Source organism: Pleurodeles waltl, chromosome 8, assembly GCF_031143425.1.
Source record: "Pleurodeles waltl isolate 20211129_DDA chromosome 8, aPleWal1.hap1.20221129, whole genome shotgun sequence".
Taxonomy (NCBI): domain Eukaryota; kingdom Metazoa; phylum Chordata; class Amphibia; order Caudata; family Salamandridae; genus Pleurodeles; species Pleurodeles waltl.
Genome location: NC_090447.1, coordinates 259,353,886 through 259,372,532, shown reverse-complemented (window position 1 = coordinate 259,372,532; position 18,647 = coordinate 259,353,886). Strand labels below are relative to the sequence as shown.

The following is an 18,647-nucleotide window of genomic DNA, read 5'->3' as shown; positions in this document are numbered from 1 at the left end:
CAGGTCCTCTTGACAGGATGCATTTGTATGTCCAGAAGTGTCGGAGTTGGTGGGGTCAGAGACCCAGTTTATATACCTAAAAATGCCTTTGAAGTTGGGGAGACTTCAAAGAGTGGTTTTGAAGGCACAAGTTCCCCTTTCAGTTCAGTCCTGTCTGCTAGGGTCCTAGTAGGCGGTTTATCAGTCCATTGTGTGAGGGCAGGCCACTGTCCTTTGAAATGCAAGTGTCAGGCCCTCCACCCTTCCAGCCCAGGAAAACCCATTCAGTATGCAGATAAATGCAGATGTGACTGAGTGTCTTGTGTTTGTGGTTGTCAGGGTGAAATGCACAAAGGAGCTGTCAACCAGTACAGACCAGACGTTGATTGGAGACAGACTGTAAGGCACAGATGGTTTTAAGTGCAGAGAAATGCTCACTTTGTAAAAGTGGCATTTCTAAAGTAGTAATATAAATCCAACCTCACCAATAAGCAGGATTTTCTATTACCATTCTGGCCATACTAAATATGACCTGGGTACCCCTTTCAGATCAGAATCTATCACTCGAAAAGTATGTGAGGGCAGTTCTAATGCTAGTCTATGAAAGGAGCAGGACTCACAACAGTGGAAAACGAATTTAGGAGTTTTTCTCTACCAGGACATATAAAACACATATATGCATGCCCTGCCTTTTACCTACATAGCACCCTGCCCTAGGGGTTACGTAGTGCCTTCCTTATGGTGACTTATATGTAGAAAAAGGGGAGTTTAAGGCTTGGCAAGTACTTGTAAATGCCAAGTCGAAGTGGCAGTGTAACTGCACACACAGGCCTTGCGATTACCAAAAAAGGATAGTAGAGGTACATGGTGCATCTGTGTTACTAATGCACCAGGCCAAAAATTATTGCAAGAGATAGACATCCTGGTCCACACATAGCAGACATGATCATGCAACTGAACAGTTCCAAAGTCTTCTCCCGTCTTGATATGAACAAAGGATACCATCAGCTCTAGTTGGAAGAGAACTGTAGATACATCACTACTATTTTGCCTCATGTTGGTTTATTCAGATACAAAAGGTTGAGTTTTGGAGTGTTGTCAGCTGCAGAAATATTTCAGGATGTTACACGTCATATTCAACCTGTCACACATGCTTTTGTTTACAGTGATGACATACTGGTATTTCAAACAACACAAGAGGAGAATGACAAAGCTCTTACACAAGTGAACCAGTTATTTGCTGATGCAGGTTTCACTCTGAACACAGCAACGTGTGAGTTTCACAAGACCAAACTTAAAGTCTTTGGGCACCTATTCTCCGATGGAGGAATGAATCCTGACCCAGATAAATAAAGTGCAAGCACTGCCAACTACTTGCACCCACTGTAGCAATGTCACAAATGTACCTTGCGCAATAACTGGCCATGCATACGAAGGATCGCACATGGTGGCATCTTGTGGGGGCAAGTAGTTGACAGTGCTTGCACTTTATTGTGCAAGCCATACACACCATGTGCGATCCTTCTTATGCATGGCCAGTTATTGCTCAAGGTACATTTGTGACATTGGTACAGTGGGTGCCCCTTTGAGAGACTTGACAAAACGAAATGTCCCTGTAGAGTGGTCTGCTGAATGTCCTCAAAGCTTCAAAATAATAAAAACATGTGATTGCGAATGCAACTGAGAAGGCCTATTTTGACCCCAAGTTACATACTGAGATCACAGTAGATGTGAGCTCGGTGGGGCTGGGGGCAATCCTTGCTCAACATAATGGTCATCCGAATTCTCAGAGACACATTGTGGCCTATGCCGGTCGAATCCTGTCTGATACAGAACATGCCTATTCTCAGCCAGAGGAGGAGAGTCTGGGTCTGGCTGTAGTGGGGTCCTCAGAACATTTTCATGTGTTTCTATATGGCAAACGTATGACTATCAATATAGTCCACCAAATGCTGCTCACTATTTTTAGAAACCCCCTCGCATTGAGAGGTGGTGGTTGCAACTGCAAGATTATGGCTATGTACACAAGTCAGGTAAAGATCAGAACCATGCTGATTACTTTTCACGAGTAGCACTCCATTGTCACAGTGTGACATCCAGAACATCTGAGGAGTACATTAACTTCATTGTAAGATCCAGCACACCAGCAGCCCTATACATTGAAACAGATTATTGCTGCTACTAATGCAAAGAAGAACATACATATCCTCAAAGACATCATTTTAACTTAAACTTGGAAGAAGAGCACTCAACCTTTTGCCGGCAATGTTGAATTTCAAAAATTCTGAAATGCACAGGATGAACTGTCAAAGACAAAAGAAGGTGTTGTATTAAGAGGCTCAAGAATCATCATACTCGAGAGCCTAAGACAGCAAGTCATTGAACTAGCCCATAAAGGAAATCATGGCATTGTAGCCACCTAAAGAGCCCTAAGAGACCGGATGCCGTTGACGCGCCTAGACAAGCGAGTTGAGAGGGAACTAAAAGACACAACATCCATTGACAACGTCTCACAGTCCTAAACAGGCTTGTGGAAGAGTTGAAGTTGATTTCTTTGGGACCCTTAGGAAACAGACATCTCAGGGTAGTCATTGATGAGTATTTATGCTAGAGTGGAGTGACATATTGTAGAGTGGTGTGTGGTGATGGGTAGAGTGGAGTGGTCGGTCATAGAGTGGAGTTGCATGTCATGCAGTGTAGTGGAGTGGCGTATCATAGAGTGTCGTAGACTGGAGTGGAGTGGCGCACAAATGAGGCCCATAGAGTTGAATAGAGTCTTCTAGAGTGGACTTGGTGTAGAGTGGAGTGGATTGGAGTGGCGTGTGGTAGGGTAGAGTGCAGTGATGAGTAATAAAGTGGCTTGTCATAGAGAGTATTAGAGTGGTAAGGAGTAGAGTGGAGTGGCATACAGTGCAGTGGTGTGTCGTAAAACAGAGTGGCATGTTGTTGGTGTGCAGTGGAGAGGAGTGTCACAGAGTGGAGTGCTGTAGAGTGTTGTGTTGAGTCTCATGATGTGGAGTCTTGTGGCATAGAGTTTTATGGCATGCAGTGGAAAGGCATAGAGGGGAGTGGCACTGATTTGAGCGGTGTAGAGTAGAGTGGAGTAGTGTAGAGTGTAATGTAGTGGTGTGTCATATAGTAGAGTGAAGTTGCATGTTATAGAATGTCATGTTGTAGAGGGCCTTAGAGTGGAGGGGCGTAAAGTGGAGTGCCATAGAGTGGAATGACAGAGTTCAGTGGAGTGTCATAGATTGTGTTAGAGTAGTGTAGAATAGGCTCATAGAGTGCAGTGGCATAGGGTGGTATTGAGTGGAGTTCTCAAAAACAGCAGAGTAGTGTGTCATAGAGTAAAGTGGAGTTCATAGAGGGAGTTGCGTAGAGTGCCATACAGTGGAGTAGAGTGTCACAGAGTAGAGTAGAGTAGAGTGTTGTAGAGAGTAATGCCATAGAGAGCAGTAGAATGGAGTGGAGGGGCATAGAGTGTTGTAAAGTGGAGTGGCATGGTGTTTTTTTTTTATTTCCATAAATACCACAATACTACTATGATAGTTTCGAGGTAGTACCTCGTTACTCCATAGGCTGGCTCATTTTTGAGTGGGTGGATGTCCCTCCCAATACCCTTCACTAGCCCTCCCTTAGCTCCCCCTTACCTCTCCCTAAATCCTTCCTCCCCTTTAGTCCCAAATAATCCCCATTTTCCAGCTTCTCTTCCCTGTCCCTCCTACATTTACTACAAAAAGGTATACATATGTGCGCAGAGACTCAGCAGTCGTGGTGGAGATATCTTCACAGAAAAGGGTAGGACAGGTGGACGCAGAGGCCTTCGCATGCAGTTTGTGAGTAGCATTTTGTAGTACCTTTGTAGTACTCTTATAGTACCATAAACATTTTACATAATGTAGTTTGTGAACAGACCCCTTTAGTGTTTGAGGGACTTCAGATGTATGTGTCAAACGCAGCTTTTAAATCTAAAAATATGAGGAGTAAAATACAGCCCTTTTTGGAATTTCTGATGAGATAATCAGTCACCATTAGAGTGAAGTATTAGGGGGCATATTTATACTCCGTTTGCGCCGAATTTGCGTCTTTTTTTTCGACGCAAAACTAACTCCATATTTATACTTTGGCGTTAGACGCGTCTAGCGCCAAAGTTCATGGAGTTAGCGTCATTTTTTGGCGTGAACACCTTCCTTGCGTTCCCGTCTTAAAAAATGACTCCCAGGCATGTGCGTGGTATTTATACTCCCGGGCAAAAATGACGCCCGGGAGTGGGCGGGGCAAAAAACCCCGCATTTGCGCCTCTTTTTAGCGCCTGGGTCAGGGCAGGCGTTAAGGGACCTGTGGGCTCAGAATGAGCCCAGAGGTGCCCTCCCCTGCCCCCAGGGACACCCCCTGCCACCCTTGCTCACCCCAGGAGGACACCCAAGGATGGAGGGACCCATCCCAGGGAAGAAAAGGTAAGTTGTGGTAAGTATTTTTTTTTTTTTTAAATTGTGGCATAGGGGGGCCTGATTTGTGCCCCCCAACATGCCACTATGCCCAATGACCATGCCCAGAGGACAGACGTCCCCTGGGCATGGCCATTGGGCAAGGGGGCATGACTCCTGTCTTTGCTAAGACAGGAGTCATGTTAATGGCATCTGGGCGCCCAAAAAAAATGGCGCAAATCGGGTTAAGACGATTTTTTTGCCTCAGCCTGACTTGCCCCATTTTTGGATGCCCAAACGCCATTTTTCCCTATGCCGGCGCTGCCTGGTGTACGTGTTTTTTTTTCACGCACACCAGGCAGCGCCGGTCGGCTAACGCCATTCAATAAATACGGCGCCCGCATGGCGCTTCAGAATGGCGTTAGCCGGCGCTAATTTTTTTGCCGCAAAACTGCGTTAGCGCAGTTTTGCGTCAAAAAGTATAAATATGGCCCTAGGTGTTATGTCCCAGTCTAAAACCCAGATGTGTGTGCCCACTAGTTTGGATCTGTAAATGTGTTTCTTCAGCTGTGGAGCGACAGATTTTTCAATTAGATTGGACAGAAAGGGGAGAGATTTAAGGGAGCCATAGTTTTCAGTGAGAGTGTGGCTTATGTTCTTTCATAGTTGCATATCACCAATTTTGAGACATTCAGGTAATGATGTGGTATACAGAAAGGTATTTGTGATAGTGATTCTGTTGGGGGCACAGAGTTTTCCAAAGATGTTTTGCATTGGAGAAAAGGCATACATCATTTTCATAGATTGATCGATCAATTCGTGGTTAGCACAGCACCCGTCAGTTCTGTTTCTGAGGTGGGTGTGAAGGTGTTCCATGGGGTGAATTCCTTACTCGAATTGCTTAGCAAGTATGTGTCAGAATTAGCAGCTTTAAAATCTAATCTGAGTTTCACTATTTTGTCAAGAAAAAATGAAAGACTAGCATTACTCATTACATCTTGCATTTTGTAAGACAGTCCAGTGCAGATATTGTTTATAGATTATATCAAAGGGTTTCTAATCTTTTTCTTTTTTTTTACAATACCAGCGTTTTGGCATTATGTTTTTGGGTGGAACAACATTATTTTGTTGTGTTTCGTCTTTTCTTTTAGATTTTTGAGGGAGACAAAGTGACTTGGTTTTCCTTACTTTTTATTCAGTTTTCCTCTGATTAGGACTCTCATGTCGAAGATTGAGGAAAGCCATTTAATCAAATTATTTTTGTACAGGACTGTCCTAGTGAGAGGAATAGTAGAATAGTATTCCTTCTATATATAAGGGTAAGGCTGCAGCTCTGAAAAAAAAGACACTGGTGGCATTGTGGGTACATTAATTTATCATAGCTGCAGAGATTATAGAGATTAGTTCCTCTTTATCTAGTCTCTCTTCCATATAAAATCAGTTTGAGGTTGAGAGAGTATTTTAGGGTAAGGGATGGAATGTGAATGGAATCAGAGTGTGGTGAGTAAAATTGTTCTAGCTGATGCATCAAAAATATTCAATTCTATTAAGCACAGGGAGGCAAACATTATGCTTCTCTCACCTTACTGCTGAAAAACACAGCAGCCAATCAAATCAAACAATATATTAAACTTCATTTCTCATGAATCAACACAATATCAGAAGTGCACAACCACCAGAAAGAATCCTTACAGCTCTTCAAGAGTTGCTGAGACCACAGTCCTTCCCCTTTCTTTGTTTCTCTTAAAACATAACTATAGCAACATCATCTTTAAACACCCTGCATCCAATGTGGTCCATGTGGAATTCCATCTGAGCTCTCATTCATAGGCGTACCTTGATGTGCCCTCCCACATGATCCAGATGAGCAGATGGACAAGTAAGTCTGAACTGGAACCTAGGCTAAAACTGCAGCTACTTTTGGGGCAATCAGTTCTGCTTGTTATTAGAGCCTGTCAGTGAGAAAAACACAGCTGTAACACCCTATAAAACATAGCTACAACAAATAAACAGGGTGGGCATAATTAGATCTATATTAGTTGTGACCAGTAACACAATAACATTTATCTCAAGTATAAAATAGCAGAAATGATAGTGAGATACTCCTTACCTACATGTCCTTGATAGAACTGAAACTTCTTGACACGTCAGCTAGTACATTTTTTATTCTCTGTCAGGACCAGTGGCTCAAATTATACTTGTTCTAAGATGCACCACAACTAAATAAGCCACATCTACAATTGGTTTATGGTAGAATACTTTAAACATAGAATCAGACAACCAGTCTGCTGCCACCATAATATTCTCTAAACAAGAACCAAGAGAATATGATTTAGATGCCATAGCGGCTCTGATTTAATGGGCTCCAAATAAGGACATATCTATCTCTGCTTCTGCCAGTAGCCATCTTACCCACCAGGGTAGGGTGGCTGATGTCACTAGACTGTTGAAGCACAATGAGTACCTGTCCCCCTGTGCACCAACACAACTCTCTTGTGAAATCCTCATAGGCCTTTAAACAACTCACCACACAAAACATTTGCTTGTTCTTAAAGGCTGGAAAACTCACACAGTGCAAATTTGTCCTAGTTTGGTTAGAGATCCTAAAAGTTACCCGAGAAGGTAAAAGAACTGTACCTGCTTAGTCCAGGGCCTTCACATCTGACACTCTCCTGCATGAAATGAGAAAAAGGAGCACAGACACCTTTTCCTACACAGATCTTCATTTATGGCCCAAGCTCTTAAGAATCTGAGCACTACATCCACATCCCATAGAACTGTGTATCTACAATTGTATTTTGTAAGTTTGCGCCGCTTTTGCGTCAAAAAGTGGCGCAAATGCGGCGCTAAAAAAGTATAAATATGGGCCTAAGTGTTTTTGGCCCTGAGACTTCACAACACAGGAGGCAAGCTCAATCCAAGCCCTTGAAGAGCACTTTTGGGGAAGGCAGGGTCCTTCTCAGCAAAGTCAGAGGCCAGCAGGGCAGCAGTCCTTCTCAGCAAAGCAGTCCAGATGAGTCCTTTGGGCAGCCAGCCAGGTCCTCTTGACAGGATGCATTTGTATGTCCAGAAGTGTCTCAGTTGGTGGGGTCAGAGACCCAGTTTATATACCTAAAAATGCCTTTGAAGTTGGGGAGACTTCAAAGAGTGGTTTTGAAGGCACAAGTTCCCCTTTCAGTTCAGTCCTGTCTGCTAGGGTCCTAGTAGGTGGTTTATCAGTCCATTGTGTGAGGGCAGGCCACTGTCCTTTGAAATGCAAGTGTCAGGCCCTCCACCCTTCCAGCCCAGGAAAACCCATTCAGTATGCAGATAAAGGCAGATGTGACTGAGTGTCTTGTGTTTGTGGTTGTCTGGGTGAAATGCACAAAGGAGCTGTCAACCAGTACAGACCAGACGTTGATTGGAGACAGACTGTAAGGCACAGATGGTTTTAAGTGCAGAGAAATGCTCACTTTGTAAAAGTGGCATTTCTAAAGTAGTAATATAAATCCAACCTCACCAATAAGCAGGATTTTCTATTACCATTCTGGCCATACTAAATATGACCTGGGTACCCCTTTCAGATCAGAATCTATCACTCGAAAAGTATGTGAGGGCAGTTCTAATGCTAGTCTATGAAAGGAGCAGGACTCACAACAGTGGAAAACGAATTTAGGAGTTTTTCTCTACCAGGACATATAAAACACATATATGCATGTCCTGCCTTTTACCTACATAGCACCCTGCCCTAGGGGTTACGTAGTGCCTTCCTTATGGTGACTTATATGTAGAAAAAGGGGAGTTTAAGGCTTGGCAAGTACTTGTAAATGCCAAGTCGAAGTGGCAGTGTAACTGCACACACAGGCCTTGCGATTGCAGGCCTGAGACATAGTTAAGGGGACAGTTATATGGGTGGCACAATCAGTGCTGCAGGCCCATTAGTAGCATTTAATCTTCAGGCCCTGGGCACATGTAGTGCACTTTACTAGGGACTTGTAAGTAAATTAAATATGCCAATTGGGTATTAGCCAATGTTACCATGTTTTTAGGGAGAGAGCACATGCAATTTAGCACTGGTTAGCAGTGGTAAAGTGCCCAGAGTCCAAAAGCCAGCAAAAATGAGGTCAGGAAAAGAACAGGAGGAAGGCAAAAAGTTTGGGGTGAACCTTCAGAGGCATTTTCCAACACCCTCCTCTTGAGGTGATGGTAGACCATCCATGCATTAAATTGTTTAAGGTTCAGTACCAACCCGTAACCACCACCTTTCTTCTGCACCAAGAAAATGTTGTTGAGGAAACCTCTGGAGTGAGGCTGAGAGGGAACAATTGCTTCTTAGTGTAGTAGTTCCTGTATTTCAACTTCTATTAATTGACTTTCTTGTTGGAAAAATGGAGAGAAGAGAGCTGGATATCCTGCTTAGGAGACCCATAAAACTCTAGCTTGTATCCCTTCACTGTCTCCAAAAAAAAAAGAATCGTGAATGATTTTCGGTCAGTTGCAAAGGAAGTGACGTACCATGCCCCCAGAGTTATCAGACATTTGAATGATGTTTACCTGAGTAGGAAGTGTTAGTGGCTCCTGTAGTTACAACGCAGTAGTTATTCTTCTGTAAGCTGCCTTGAACAACCTTCAGCTCTGGAGAGGAAGAATCTATTACTTCTTTTGTTGTTCTGCCAACCTCCTTGTCCTCTGGAGTAGAAGCTTCTGGGGATGGTCTGGAAGTAGTTGTACCCTGGCGCCTGACCTGGAAAGCACCCCATCCTTTTGAAAAGGTCAGTGTAGAAAACCTTTTAAAGCAAGGTTTGACCTTTGTAGAGAGCAGAGGTTGAGAAAATTTTCCTGAGGTAATTTACAAAGTTTTCAACAAAAAAGGACCTGCTTCAGAGGGGGCCAGTTCTGCCAGTTTGGCTTCAGTTCACATCAGGACGGAGTGGCACCTTTGCAGGGAAATTACACTATTAGCTTTGCCCAGTTGCATGTTGGGTCCGCAGCAAGAGAATATCTGGATCCATACGAGATCATGTCTCTTTGGCCTGGAGTGCCATTTCTAGAATCATGGTAAGGGGACGCAAATAGGTTGAGGGCTTTGTCTTGACAGTCACACCATAAGCGGTCAGTTCCTTTTTTGGGATCCTTCGAAATTTTCCGCATGAAGACTGCCATACATGGATCAATCTCTGGCATGTTGGTGACCTTACCGATCAAAGAACAATGGGAGCATTCAACTTCAGCTTAGCCTGAACCTTTTTCTCAAAGCCCTTACACAATAGCATCTGGACATAATCAGCTACATCTAGGTAAGGGAACCATTTCGCTGATCTCTGGTGGACGATTACTTCAGGATCATAGTCCAATAATTGGCCTTGGACATCAAAAGAAGGATCATTACTGGCATGGTGGGTTTTATGTTTATGGTTTGCCACAGAGGGCTGGAGCTCCTCTTGGGAGAAGTCAGATTAGATTTTTAGCTGGGTGGTAAAGTGAAATGAGTCTCAACTTAGATGACAGTGAAGCAGTAACTTCAATCTGCAGTAGTTCAAATGTTGAGCGGGAATAATGGAGCATGGAATGCCTGTTCAGTATATTAATCAATCAAACATTTAAAGAGTACGGCAAATCTCCTGTGAAGGTCTCAAAGCGCTGGAGCTGTATTCCTGCTGCATGGAGGAATGATCATTCGAACATCCAGGTCTTTAGTTCTCTTCTGAATAGCTGGATTTATGGTACGGTCTTGAGGTACAGGGGGAGGTTATTCTAAGCCTTGGTTGCCAGGTGCAAGAAGGAGCATCCTCTGCTGTTGGCTTGACTGATCCGTGGAGTGTCTGCGGGGGAAGCTGATCAGATGTGTCTGGTCAGTTGGTAGAAGGTCAGGCATCTGTTGATGTATGCTGGCCCTTCATTGTGCAGGGCCTTGTTGGCATGGGTCAGCATCTTGAACTGGCATTTTTCTGAATTGGGAGCTAGTGTAGTTTTCTGAGAAGAGGTATGATGTGTGTCCTTGTGGGGAGGTCAAGTACGAGTCTTGATGCTGAGCTCTGTGTTGTCTGGAGCCTCTTCAGGAGGCGTGCTGTGATTCCTATGTAGATCGTATTTCTGTAGTCCAGTCTGCTGGTGATGAGGGCCTTGTGACGGTCCTTCTGGTGTCAGCTAAAAGCCCCCTGAAGATCTTGCAGAGCATGAGAAGGGTATGGAAGCAGGCGGATGAGACTGCATCGGCTTGTTTCTTCATAGATAGCTTGCTATCCAGGATGATGCACATGTTGCGGGTGCGGTCTGTTGGGGCAGGAGGTCTGCCGAGCTACGCTGGTCACAATGTGTCAGTCCATGGCAATGTGTTGTTCTCAAAGATGAGGACTTCCATTTCTTCAGTGTTGAGATTGAGACAGTTGTCCTTCATCCAGTCCGCTATGTTCATCATGTGTCTGTGGAAGTCAGCTTTTGTGGTGAAGGGATCTTCAGACAGTGGGAAAATTAGCTGTGTGTCATCGGCATAGGAGATGATGTTAAGTCCGTGTGATCCAACAGTGACAGCCAGGTGTGTCATGTAGGTGTTGAAGAGGTTCCAGCTGAGGCACGATCCTTGGGGACTCCACAGATGATCTTCTTGAGCTTTGAGGTGAACGGTGAGAGACTGACCCATTAGGTTCTTCCAGTGAGGTATGAGGTGATCCATTTGAGGGCATTTCCTTGAATCCTGATGTGGTGAAGTCTGTTGATCAGGATGTGGTGGGAGACTGTGTCAAACGTGGCAGACAGGTCTAGGAGGATGAAGGCTGCTGTTTCCCCACGGTCCAGAAGGGCTCTGATGTCATCTATTACCGCAATCACGGCTGTCTCAGTGCTGTGGTTAGCTCGCAATCCAGATTGAGAATGGTCCAAGGAGGTTGTGGTCTTTAAGGTGTTGGGTGAGTTGCTGGTTCATTGTTTTTTCAAGGACTTTTACTGGATAGAGGAGCAGAGATATGGGCCTGTAATTCTTCAATTTGGCTGGGTCAGCAGATGTCTTTTCAAGAAGGAGTCTCACTTCAGAGTGTTTCCAGACCTCTTGGAAGGAGGCCGCAGTGATGGAGGTATTGAGGACCTCCCTGAGCTCGTCGCCAATTGTCTCGCATCCAAGGTTGAAGACGTGGTTGCGGCATGGGTCCATGAGTGCTCCCAAGTGTACGGAGTTCATGAGGGAGATAGTGTCTTGCATAGTGAGGAGTTCCCAGTGGGTGAGAAGGTGTAACATCTATACCACCCCCTCAGTTGTTCTGCCAGCATTGCATGATAATAGAGTATTGCTTGATACAAGTATGTAAAAAAAAGTTTGGTAAGCATAGTTATGCCAGGTTTCTGCTATAATGAGGAAGACCAGGTCCAGATCTCTGATGGTAACATATGTCAGCAAAGTTTGAGAATGAAGAGCTACAAACGTCACACTTTAGTGGCTTGGGGCCAGATGTATGAAGCTATTTTGTGGTTGCAAAGTGTGAAATTCGCCTTTTGCAACCACAAAATGGCCTTGTTGCATGTACTATCCCTATTTTGCAAGTCAGTGTCCTGTTACCGACTCGCAAAATAGGGATTGCGACTCGCAATTAGGAAAGGGCGTGCCAAGGGCATCCCTTCTTAACTGCAGCTTGCAGGCCCATGTATGTTTGTTATGCGATTCTGAATGTGGTCGCAAAACAATCGGTTACCACCAATTTCCAATTGGTGGGAACCCATTCGCAAATGGAAAGGGGTCCACAAGGGGCCCTTACCCTTTGTGAATCTGGACATCAACATTTTTTTAGAGCATCCAGAGGTCCCACAGACCACCGTCTACTCTGAAAAAATGAAAAGGTAACTTTCCATTTTTGTTTTTTAAATGCATCCCATTTTCCTTTAAGGAAAACAGGATGCTTCTTAAACAAAAATTCCTTTATTGACAAAACAATCACTGACATGGTGGTCTGCTGACCCCAGCAGGCCATCATAACTGTGATTGTTGCCATTCACAAATGGGTCGCAAATTGCGACCTGCATCATGAATTTTCATGAGTCAGGTCACTTGCAACCCGTTTGCGAATCGCAAACAGTGTGGTTCACACTGTTGTACATTTTGTTTTCCTACTTGCAATTTGCGATTTGCAAACAATTGCAAATTGGGAGTTGCAAAACAAAATGGTCATACATCTGGCCCTTGGTGTTTAGTGATCAGTGGATGGGCTAATACATTACATGGGTTGGTCATTTTAGAACGGTTTTGGGATTTGAAATGTTTGAGCAGATTTCAAGGTAAGTGAGGGTTTCATAACAGTCATGTCCATGATGGGGTGAATTTGGATATGAGCTTTAGAGGAATTTGGGCCATGGGGAGACATTACTGAAACTGTGGAGTTGGATTCTGCATTACTTAGATTTAGACGGCCGTTTGAAGTTAAGTGTGTTGAACTGATGTAGACAGGACTGAATGTTGGTTATTTCATACACTCGGATAAGAGTTTACTTCTCAGTAACTTTAGGATTGTTAAGAGAACCATCTGGGGTTGGATACTTGCAGAGAGTAATTCCTACTGCTATGATTCTAATTTACAATTTGGAGCACTAATGGTAAGAAGGAAATTCATAATCTGGCTGTTGTTATGGAGAGTACCTGATTTGGGGATAGATCTTGGACAGTGTTTAGTACAATGTGTGGAGAAGTTGTGGTCATGGAGCAGGAACGTTTGATTGTGTGAATTCAGAAACGCATTACATACCTTCTTTTACCCATTAAAAGAAGAAGCACCTCACTTAATGGCCTGACAGACATCGTCTATAGCTATTCTAACATCACCTTTCTGTGTGGCAGCCTTTCTGGTCAAAAGCCACAATTGTTCAACCACATGACCCCAAAGCTAGAAGATCGAGAGTGTCTTCTTAGGCACCCATCATATTCAAGATCTAATGTATCATCAAGTACGCATCACTAAGGAAGCCAAATTCCTAAATTAACCTGTCATCTTAGGCTGTAGCTGCTGTACCATGTGCACCAGAAATGTCAGAAGGAAAACAATATATAAAGCAACATCGTCAGTGTGTGGTCCTAGATATTGGAATGAACTATCCCTGACTGTCAGATTCGAACCCTCCCTACCACAGTTTAGGGTTGAATTGAAAACCTACCAGGTAGTTTCTTCCTCAGCACATCTGAACCTACCTTACACAAAGTAATGTTTCATGTAAGGTAATGTGTGGACGTCAGTTTACATGCATAAATAAATGTGTATGCTTAGCTATGCAATGATTTAACATTTTCTTGTAGTCTTTCTCTAATCTTGTGTATTTAGTCCAAAGTGTTACATAGACACTTATGCCGTCGGGTCCATGCTCTAAATATACCACACAAAAATAACATTTAATATCAAGTTGAACATAAGTAGGCGTGTGTATAGAATTCTGCTCCGCTGGTGGAGTTCGCAGAGTTTTCCCCACTCCTCGTGGAGTGCGGCGTTCCAAAAAACACCGCAAATTGACGCGGAGCAGTGTTTTTTCTCTCACTCACCAATGTTAAGCTGGTGAGTGCGAGTGAGAGAAATCACTAATTTGGCGAGCATGAGTGAGATTTCTGGCCCACCTTGACCGCTCGCGATGAGAAAGCTGCCGCTTGCTTTGAGGAAGCTGCCTCTCAAGTAGAAAATCTACTTGAGCGACAAAAAAAGTTAGCGCCCTCTGGTGCTCCATAGCAGAACTCTGCGAACTCCGTCCAGGCCTACACCTAAGATGCATATGCAGTACATGATTCCTAACCGGCTGAAAACATTCTTTGAACTTCTTTTTAAAAAAACAAAAATTGAATAAGAAATCCCTAAGATATTTGTCTACAAAAAAAAAAACACAGGACTACTGTTGATAAAATATTTTTTGTAAAACAGTATACAAGAATTAATTATTTACCAAAAATTGTGAATGCAGGATAAATGTTTTTTGAAGCAAGGACTACTGTACCCTTGTCGTGTTTATCTTTACAGGGTACTCGTTTTGGATTCAGGAAGGATTGTTGAGTTTGATACACCGCAAAGGTTATGCCAGCGTAAAGGTGTTTTTTTCAACATGGTATCGGAAGCTGGAATAAGACAAGATGCAGCCATAACGATTGATTAATTGAAAATTCCCTTATTTGCATAAAAAGAAGCACTGAGTTTAAACTATATATATTTCAAAGTGTATATTTGGTAAAGTATGTAATTGCTAAGAAGAAAAAAAACACTCCAGTGAGGTGACAGATATTTTCTGCGTTCGTCAACTAAGGGCAATGCACAAATGTACGAAATGCCGCCAAATACCTCTTGTCTTAATAGGCTAGGAAACGTCCTGGTTGAAAAAAGTGCACAGTTTTTAGAAATGTCTATTTTTTTGACACTCCGGAGAGTAATAAAGATCAAATAACATACTTTGGAGTTTGTGTGATGTGTTATATGTACAAAAGAATCTTAATATATTTAAGTCATGTCCAAAATGGTGGGGTCATCATGCAAAATATTTTGGTGCTGATTTTGCGACTGTGATAATGTGGTAAACAAAATGTGGGCGGTTAAGGTATTCCCTCTAACATATATATTTTCATACTGTTTCGTTACTTAATGCATATATAGCTAAGTTACACATAGGGCTAAAATCATTTGAGGTGCATTTCACCTCCTACTTTGATTATCTCTAGGAACCTGGGCGGGTCACCATTTTGTCATTTTTCATTCCATTGTGTTATTATCACTTCAGTTTTACTTCTCTTTTCTGGCAGTTTTCTTGTCTTGTTTTTGGAGGTACCCATGTTTAAGCTGCAGTTACTAGCTCTGTTATTTTATTGAAAAGGTGTGTAACTGGCACATTTGTGACGGTGTTTGATGATTGCTCACAAGACACTTCTTAAACAGTAATGCAATAACGACGCCACTCCTGGAACTGAAATAGAGTCTTTACAATCTGTACATCAGCAACACTACACTTACACTACATTTGTCAGAAAACATGGCTTTACTTCCCACAGTAGGGCAACATCATAATCGGTACCATTGAGCCCCCCACTCCTCCCGAGATTCCCTGATCTGAAAATATACCTTATTATCAATGTTTCGGGCTTGTTGTGTGTGTCATGGTCCCTGTGTTTAAATAAAAGTGGAAGTCTAACCTACTTCTACTATCTAGTACCCTGAGGAAGAACTGGCAATTAGATTCCCCCCCATGGGGTGTGCCTTTAGCACACTGATTCCTCCCCCCAAGGGAACTGCAGAAGCACACACTAAATCCCTGCCCAAAATCAAAAGGGAGAAAACAACAACTTGAAATGCTGAGTCTTTCTATGTCAACCTAATGTTGGTTTTGTTGGCATCATTGCCCTTGTACTGTTTGAATATTCAAGTGTAAATTCTAAAACGGGGCTGTGTGTTCAAGCATGGCAAATTATGTCAGATGTATTCTCATAGAGCCTGGAGAATACCCACATCATGCCATGTTTGCACAGTTCCACAAGGTTTGTTCAGGGGTTTAGCGCCAAGTAGTGAAACTGTTGGCACCAGCGCCCAGCAGGGTGGGTGTGCACAGCCAGCACCTGCTCACATTTTTTTTACATGCTGTGTCTTATTTCTCAGCCGGGCTCGCACACTGTTTATATGGGGGCAAGGGTGTAATTGAGGAGGTAGAAGTGTTTAAACGGGCTAAAGACTGGGTGTTTGCGCTGCAACCTGAAGCTACTTACTGGCCACTCCCTCAACTCAGCAGGTGGGGCCCTTTATTTCGGGTCCCACCAGTGACTACGTCATATTCACAGTGCTAAAGGAATGGCAGAGTTGGCATGTGAAACGAGAGATGGGGTGGCCCTGGAACATATCGCAGTAATGGGTATTGTGCTTGGTCCAAGCATCCATTTCAACCGGAAGCTATATACGTATTTCCCAGCATCCATCTGTACAGGAATGGACATAACTGCTTTTCCCAGCATTGACCTCTACAGGAAGGGACATCATTGGTTTCCGTCCTCATCCCCTACTTCAATCAACTCTCCTGGGTGTCCTCAGCTAAGGGCATTATATATCTGTTTGAACCTGGAATGACCTAGGGCAAAAACTAACTTCATCATGTGCCCCTCAAATATTGACCCACTTACACCAAAACCACACAAAGACATTCATCCCAATTGCATATCTGCTACCTCCAACCTCATCTGCATACCACTCACTAGAACACATATCCGTCGTACAACACACTCCAATGATGTTCATCAATGCACACTTCGCAGTCATACATGCTCCACTCATCACCAACATCATCACCCAACAGAACCTAAATTTCCTCTCATCACTGAAGCCTGGCTTACACCCTCTTCTTCACATAGCTTGGGCATACTCATCCTCATGAGTATGGTGTTCTACCCCGAGACTGCACATTCAAAACAGGAGAAGGACTTGGAGCCATACACATACACATATCCTGGCTCTGCAATCATAACAAATCTACCACCCCTAAGTCTTCTGACCACCTCTCCTGCTATTTCCCTCTTTCACCCCACAAAATAGCCATTCATCTGATCTGTAGACTATACAAACAAAAGCATTTCCTAGAAGAAAGCTCTGGCCTTATCAACTCTGCTTTTTCCAACACACCCACCAAACATTCTCAGAGACTAAGGGGCATATTTATACTCTGTTTGCGCCGGAATTGCGTCGTGGGGGCATGACTCCTGTCTGTGCTAAGACAGGAGTCATTTCAATGGGGGTTAGGAGTCAAAATAAATGGCGCAAATCGGGTTGAGGCCAATATTTTGCCTCAGCCCTGACTTGCCCCATTTTTTGACGCCCAAGCTCCATTTTCCCCTACTCCGGCGCTGCCTGGTGTAGGTCATTTTTTTTTACGCACACCAGTCAGCTGCGCCGACTAACGTCATTCCATAAATAAGGCGCCCGCATGGCGCTTTGGAATGGCGTTAGCCGGCGTTAACTTTTTTGACGCACAACTGCGTTGTGCGTCGAAATGTATTAATATGCCCCTAAAATCTCTCCGGGAACTCCAACATGAAACAATGAGAAGACTTCTTTTCCTCAACACACTGGAATTAGAACAACTTATTAATGACTGAACCCACTCTAAAAGCAACACACTGGACCTCATTCTATCCGCTTCCCTAATCATCGCATCACTATCCCATATACTGTGCCTCAGCATAAAGGACAACTGCATAAAGGAAAAATAACCTTCTGCTCCATCGAAGTTCTCTATCTAGAAAAAAAACTGAAAAATACGGCAGACTGCTTCCAGCCCTCCACAGATTTCAATATTCTCCTTATCATCTGCAACACCAGTACAAGAATTAATGTTGATATGAAGAAGATATAAAAACTCCTGGACGTTAAAGCCTCTTACTGCAAGACCGCCATCAGTAAGGCAACCAACAGAATCAAACACTGCAACAGCCCTCTGGCAGAACCCAAAGTCCCTACTTTAGTCAACAAATATTGACAAAATCCGAATCCATCATCATTACCACTTCCACAACCCCCTCACTTCATTACCAAATGAACCTCCTTCAGTCCAGTCTATCAGATGGATCTTTCCAATATCCTAAACTCTCTCAAGGCTTTCTCTTTTGAAGCAAACTCCCCTCCTTCTTCCTTTATTAAGTCACTTAAATGAAGGCATTCACGCCGCTTATTCACATTGTCAACACTTTTCTTAGCCAAGGAACATCCCTACTTGTCCTTTAAAGAGGCCATTTTTTTTCCTTAGTTAAGAAACCATCCCTAGACCCAGTGACCTTCATGAAATTCCATCTCTTTACCCATCTTCAATCCACAGGGAAAATCACCAAGAAAGGAGTCACCGCTAAGCTGCAAGAGCACACCAGCAAGAGTAATTTTTCACAATACTGCAAATTGGGCTTCAGGCCACACTGCAACAGTGAGACAGGCACACTCGAAGCCGTTGACAAAACCCTCTTCCTCAAGGTCAGGAAAAACCCCTGCCTGTCTCCACCAAATGTACTGATGATCTGTGGAATTGTTATCAATATTATAAATGGCAGCTAGTATGTGTTGGTGGCTCAACTCTCCTCATGGTCTGTACAAATAACATAAAAATTACATTTGTACAATACATGCAAAGCACAATGTATGAGCAAATATCAGTGCGTAGGGGATCAACTTGTAATATCTGCAAAACAAAGGCATATATTATTTCTTATGTTTTAAAATATTTATATTTCTTACCTGCTGACTCCTACATACAGATAGCTCATTTGAATGTTCAAATATAAATGCATGATGA

The 18,647-nt window shown here is 43.4% G+C and overlaps 1 protein-coding gene across 2 annotated transcripts in view; it reads left to right on the top strand.

The window, feature by feature from the left end:
• Positions 1-14,784, top strand: part of LOC138249903 (ATP-binding cassette sub-family C member 2-like) — a 546,861-nt gene extending 532,077 nt beyond the window's left edge. For both annotated transcript variants that reach the window (XM_069204120.1, XM_069204121.1), the window contains one exon: positions 14,363-14,784. In XM_069204120.1, the coding sequence (XP_069060221.1) occupies positions 14,363-14,495 (133 nt within the window). In that variant the 3' untranslated portion in view covers positions 14,496-14,784. The remainder of the gene's footprint in view (positions 1-14,362) is intronic.
• Positions 14,785-18,647: the final 3,863 nt, after the last annotated feature.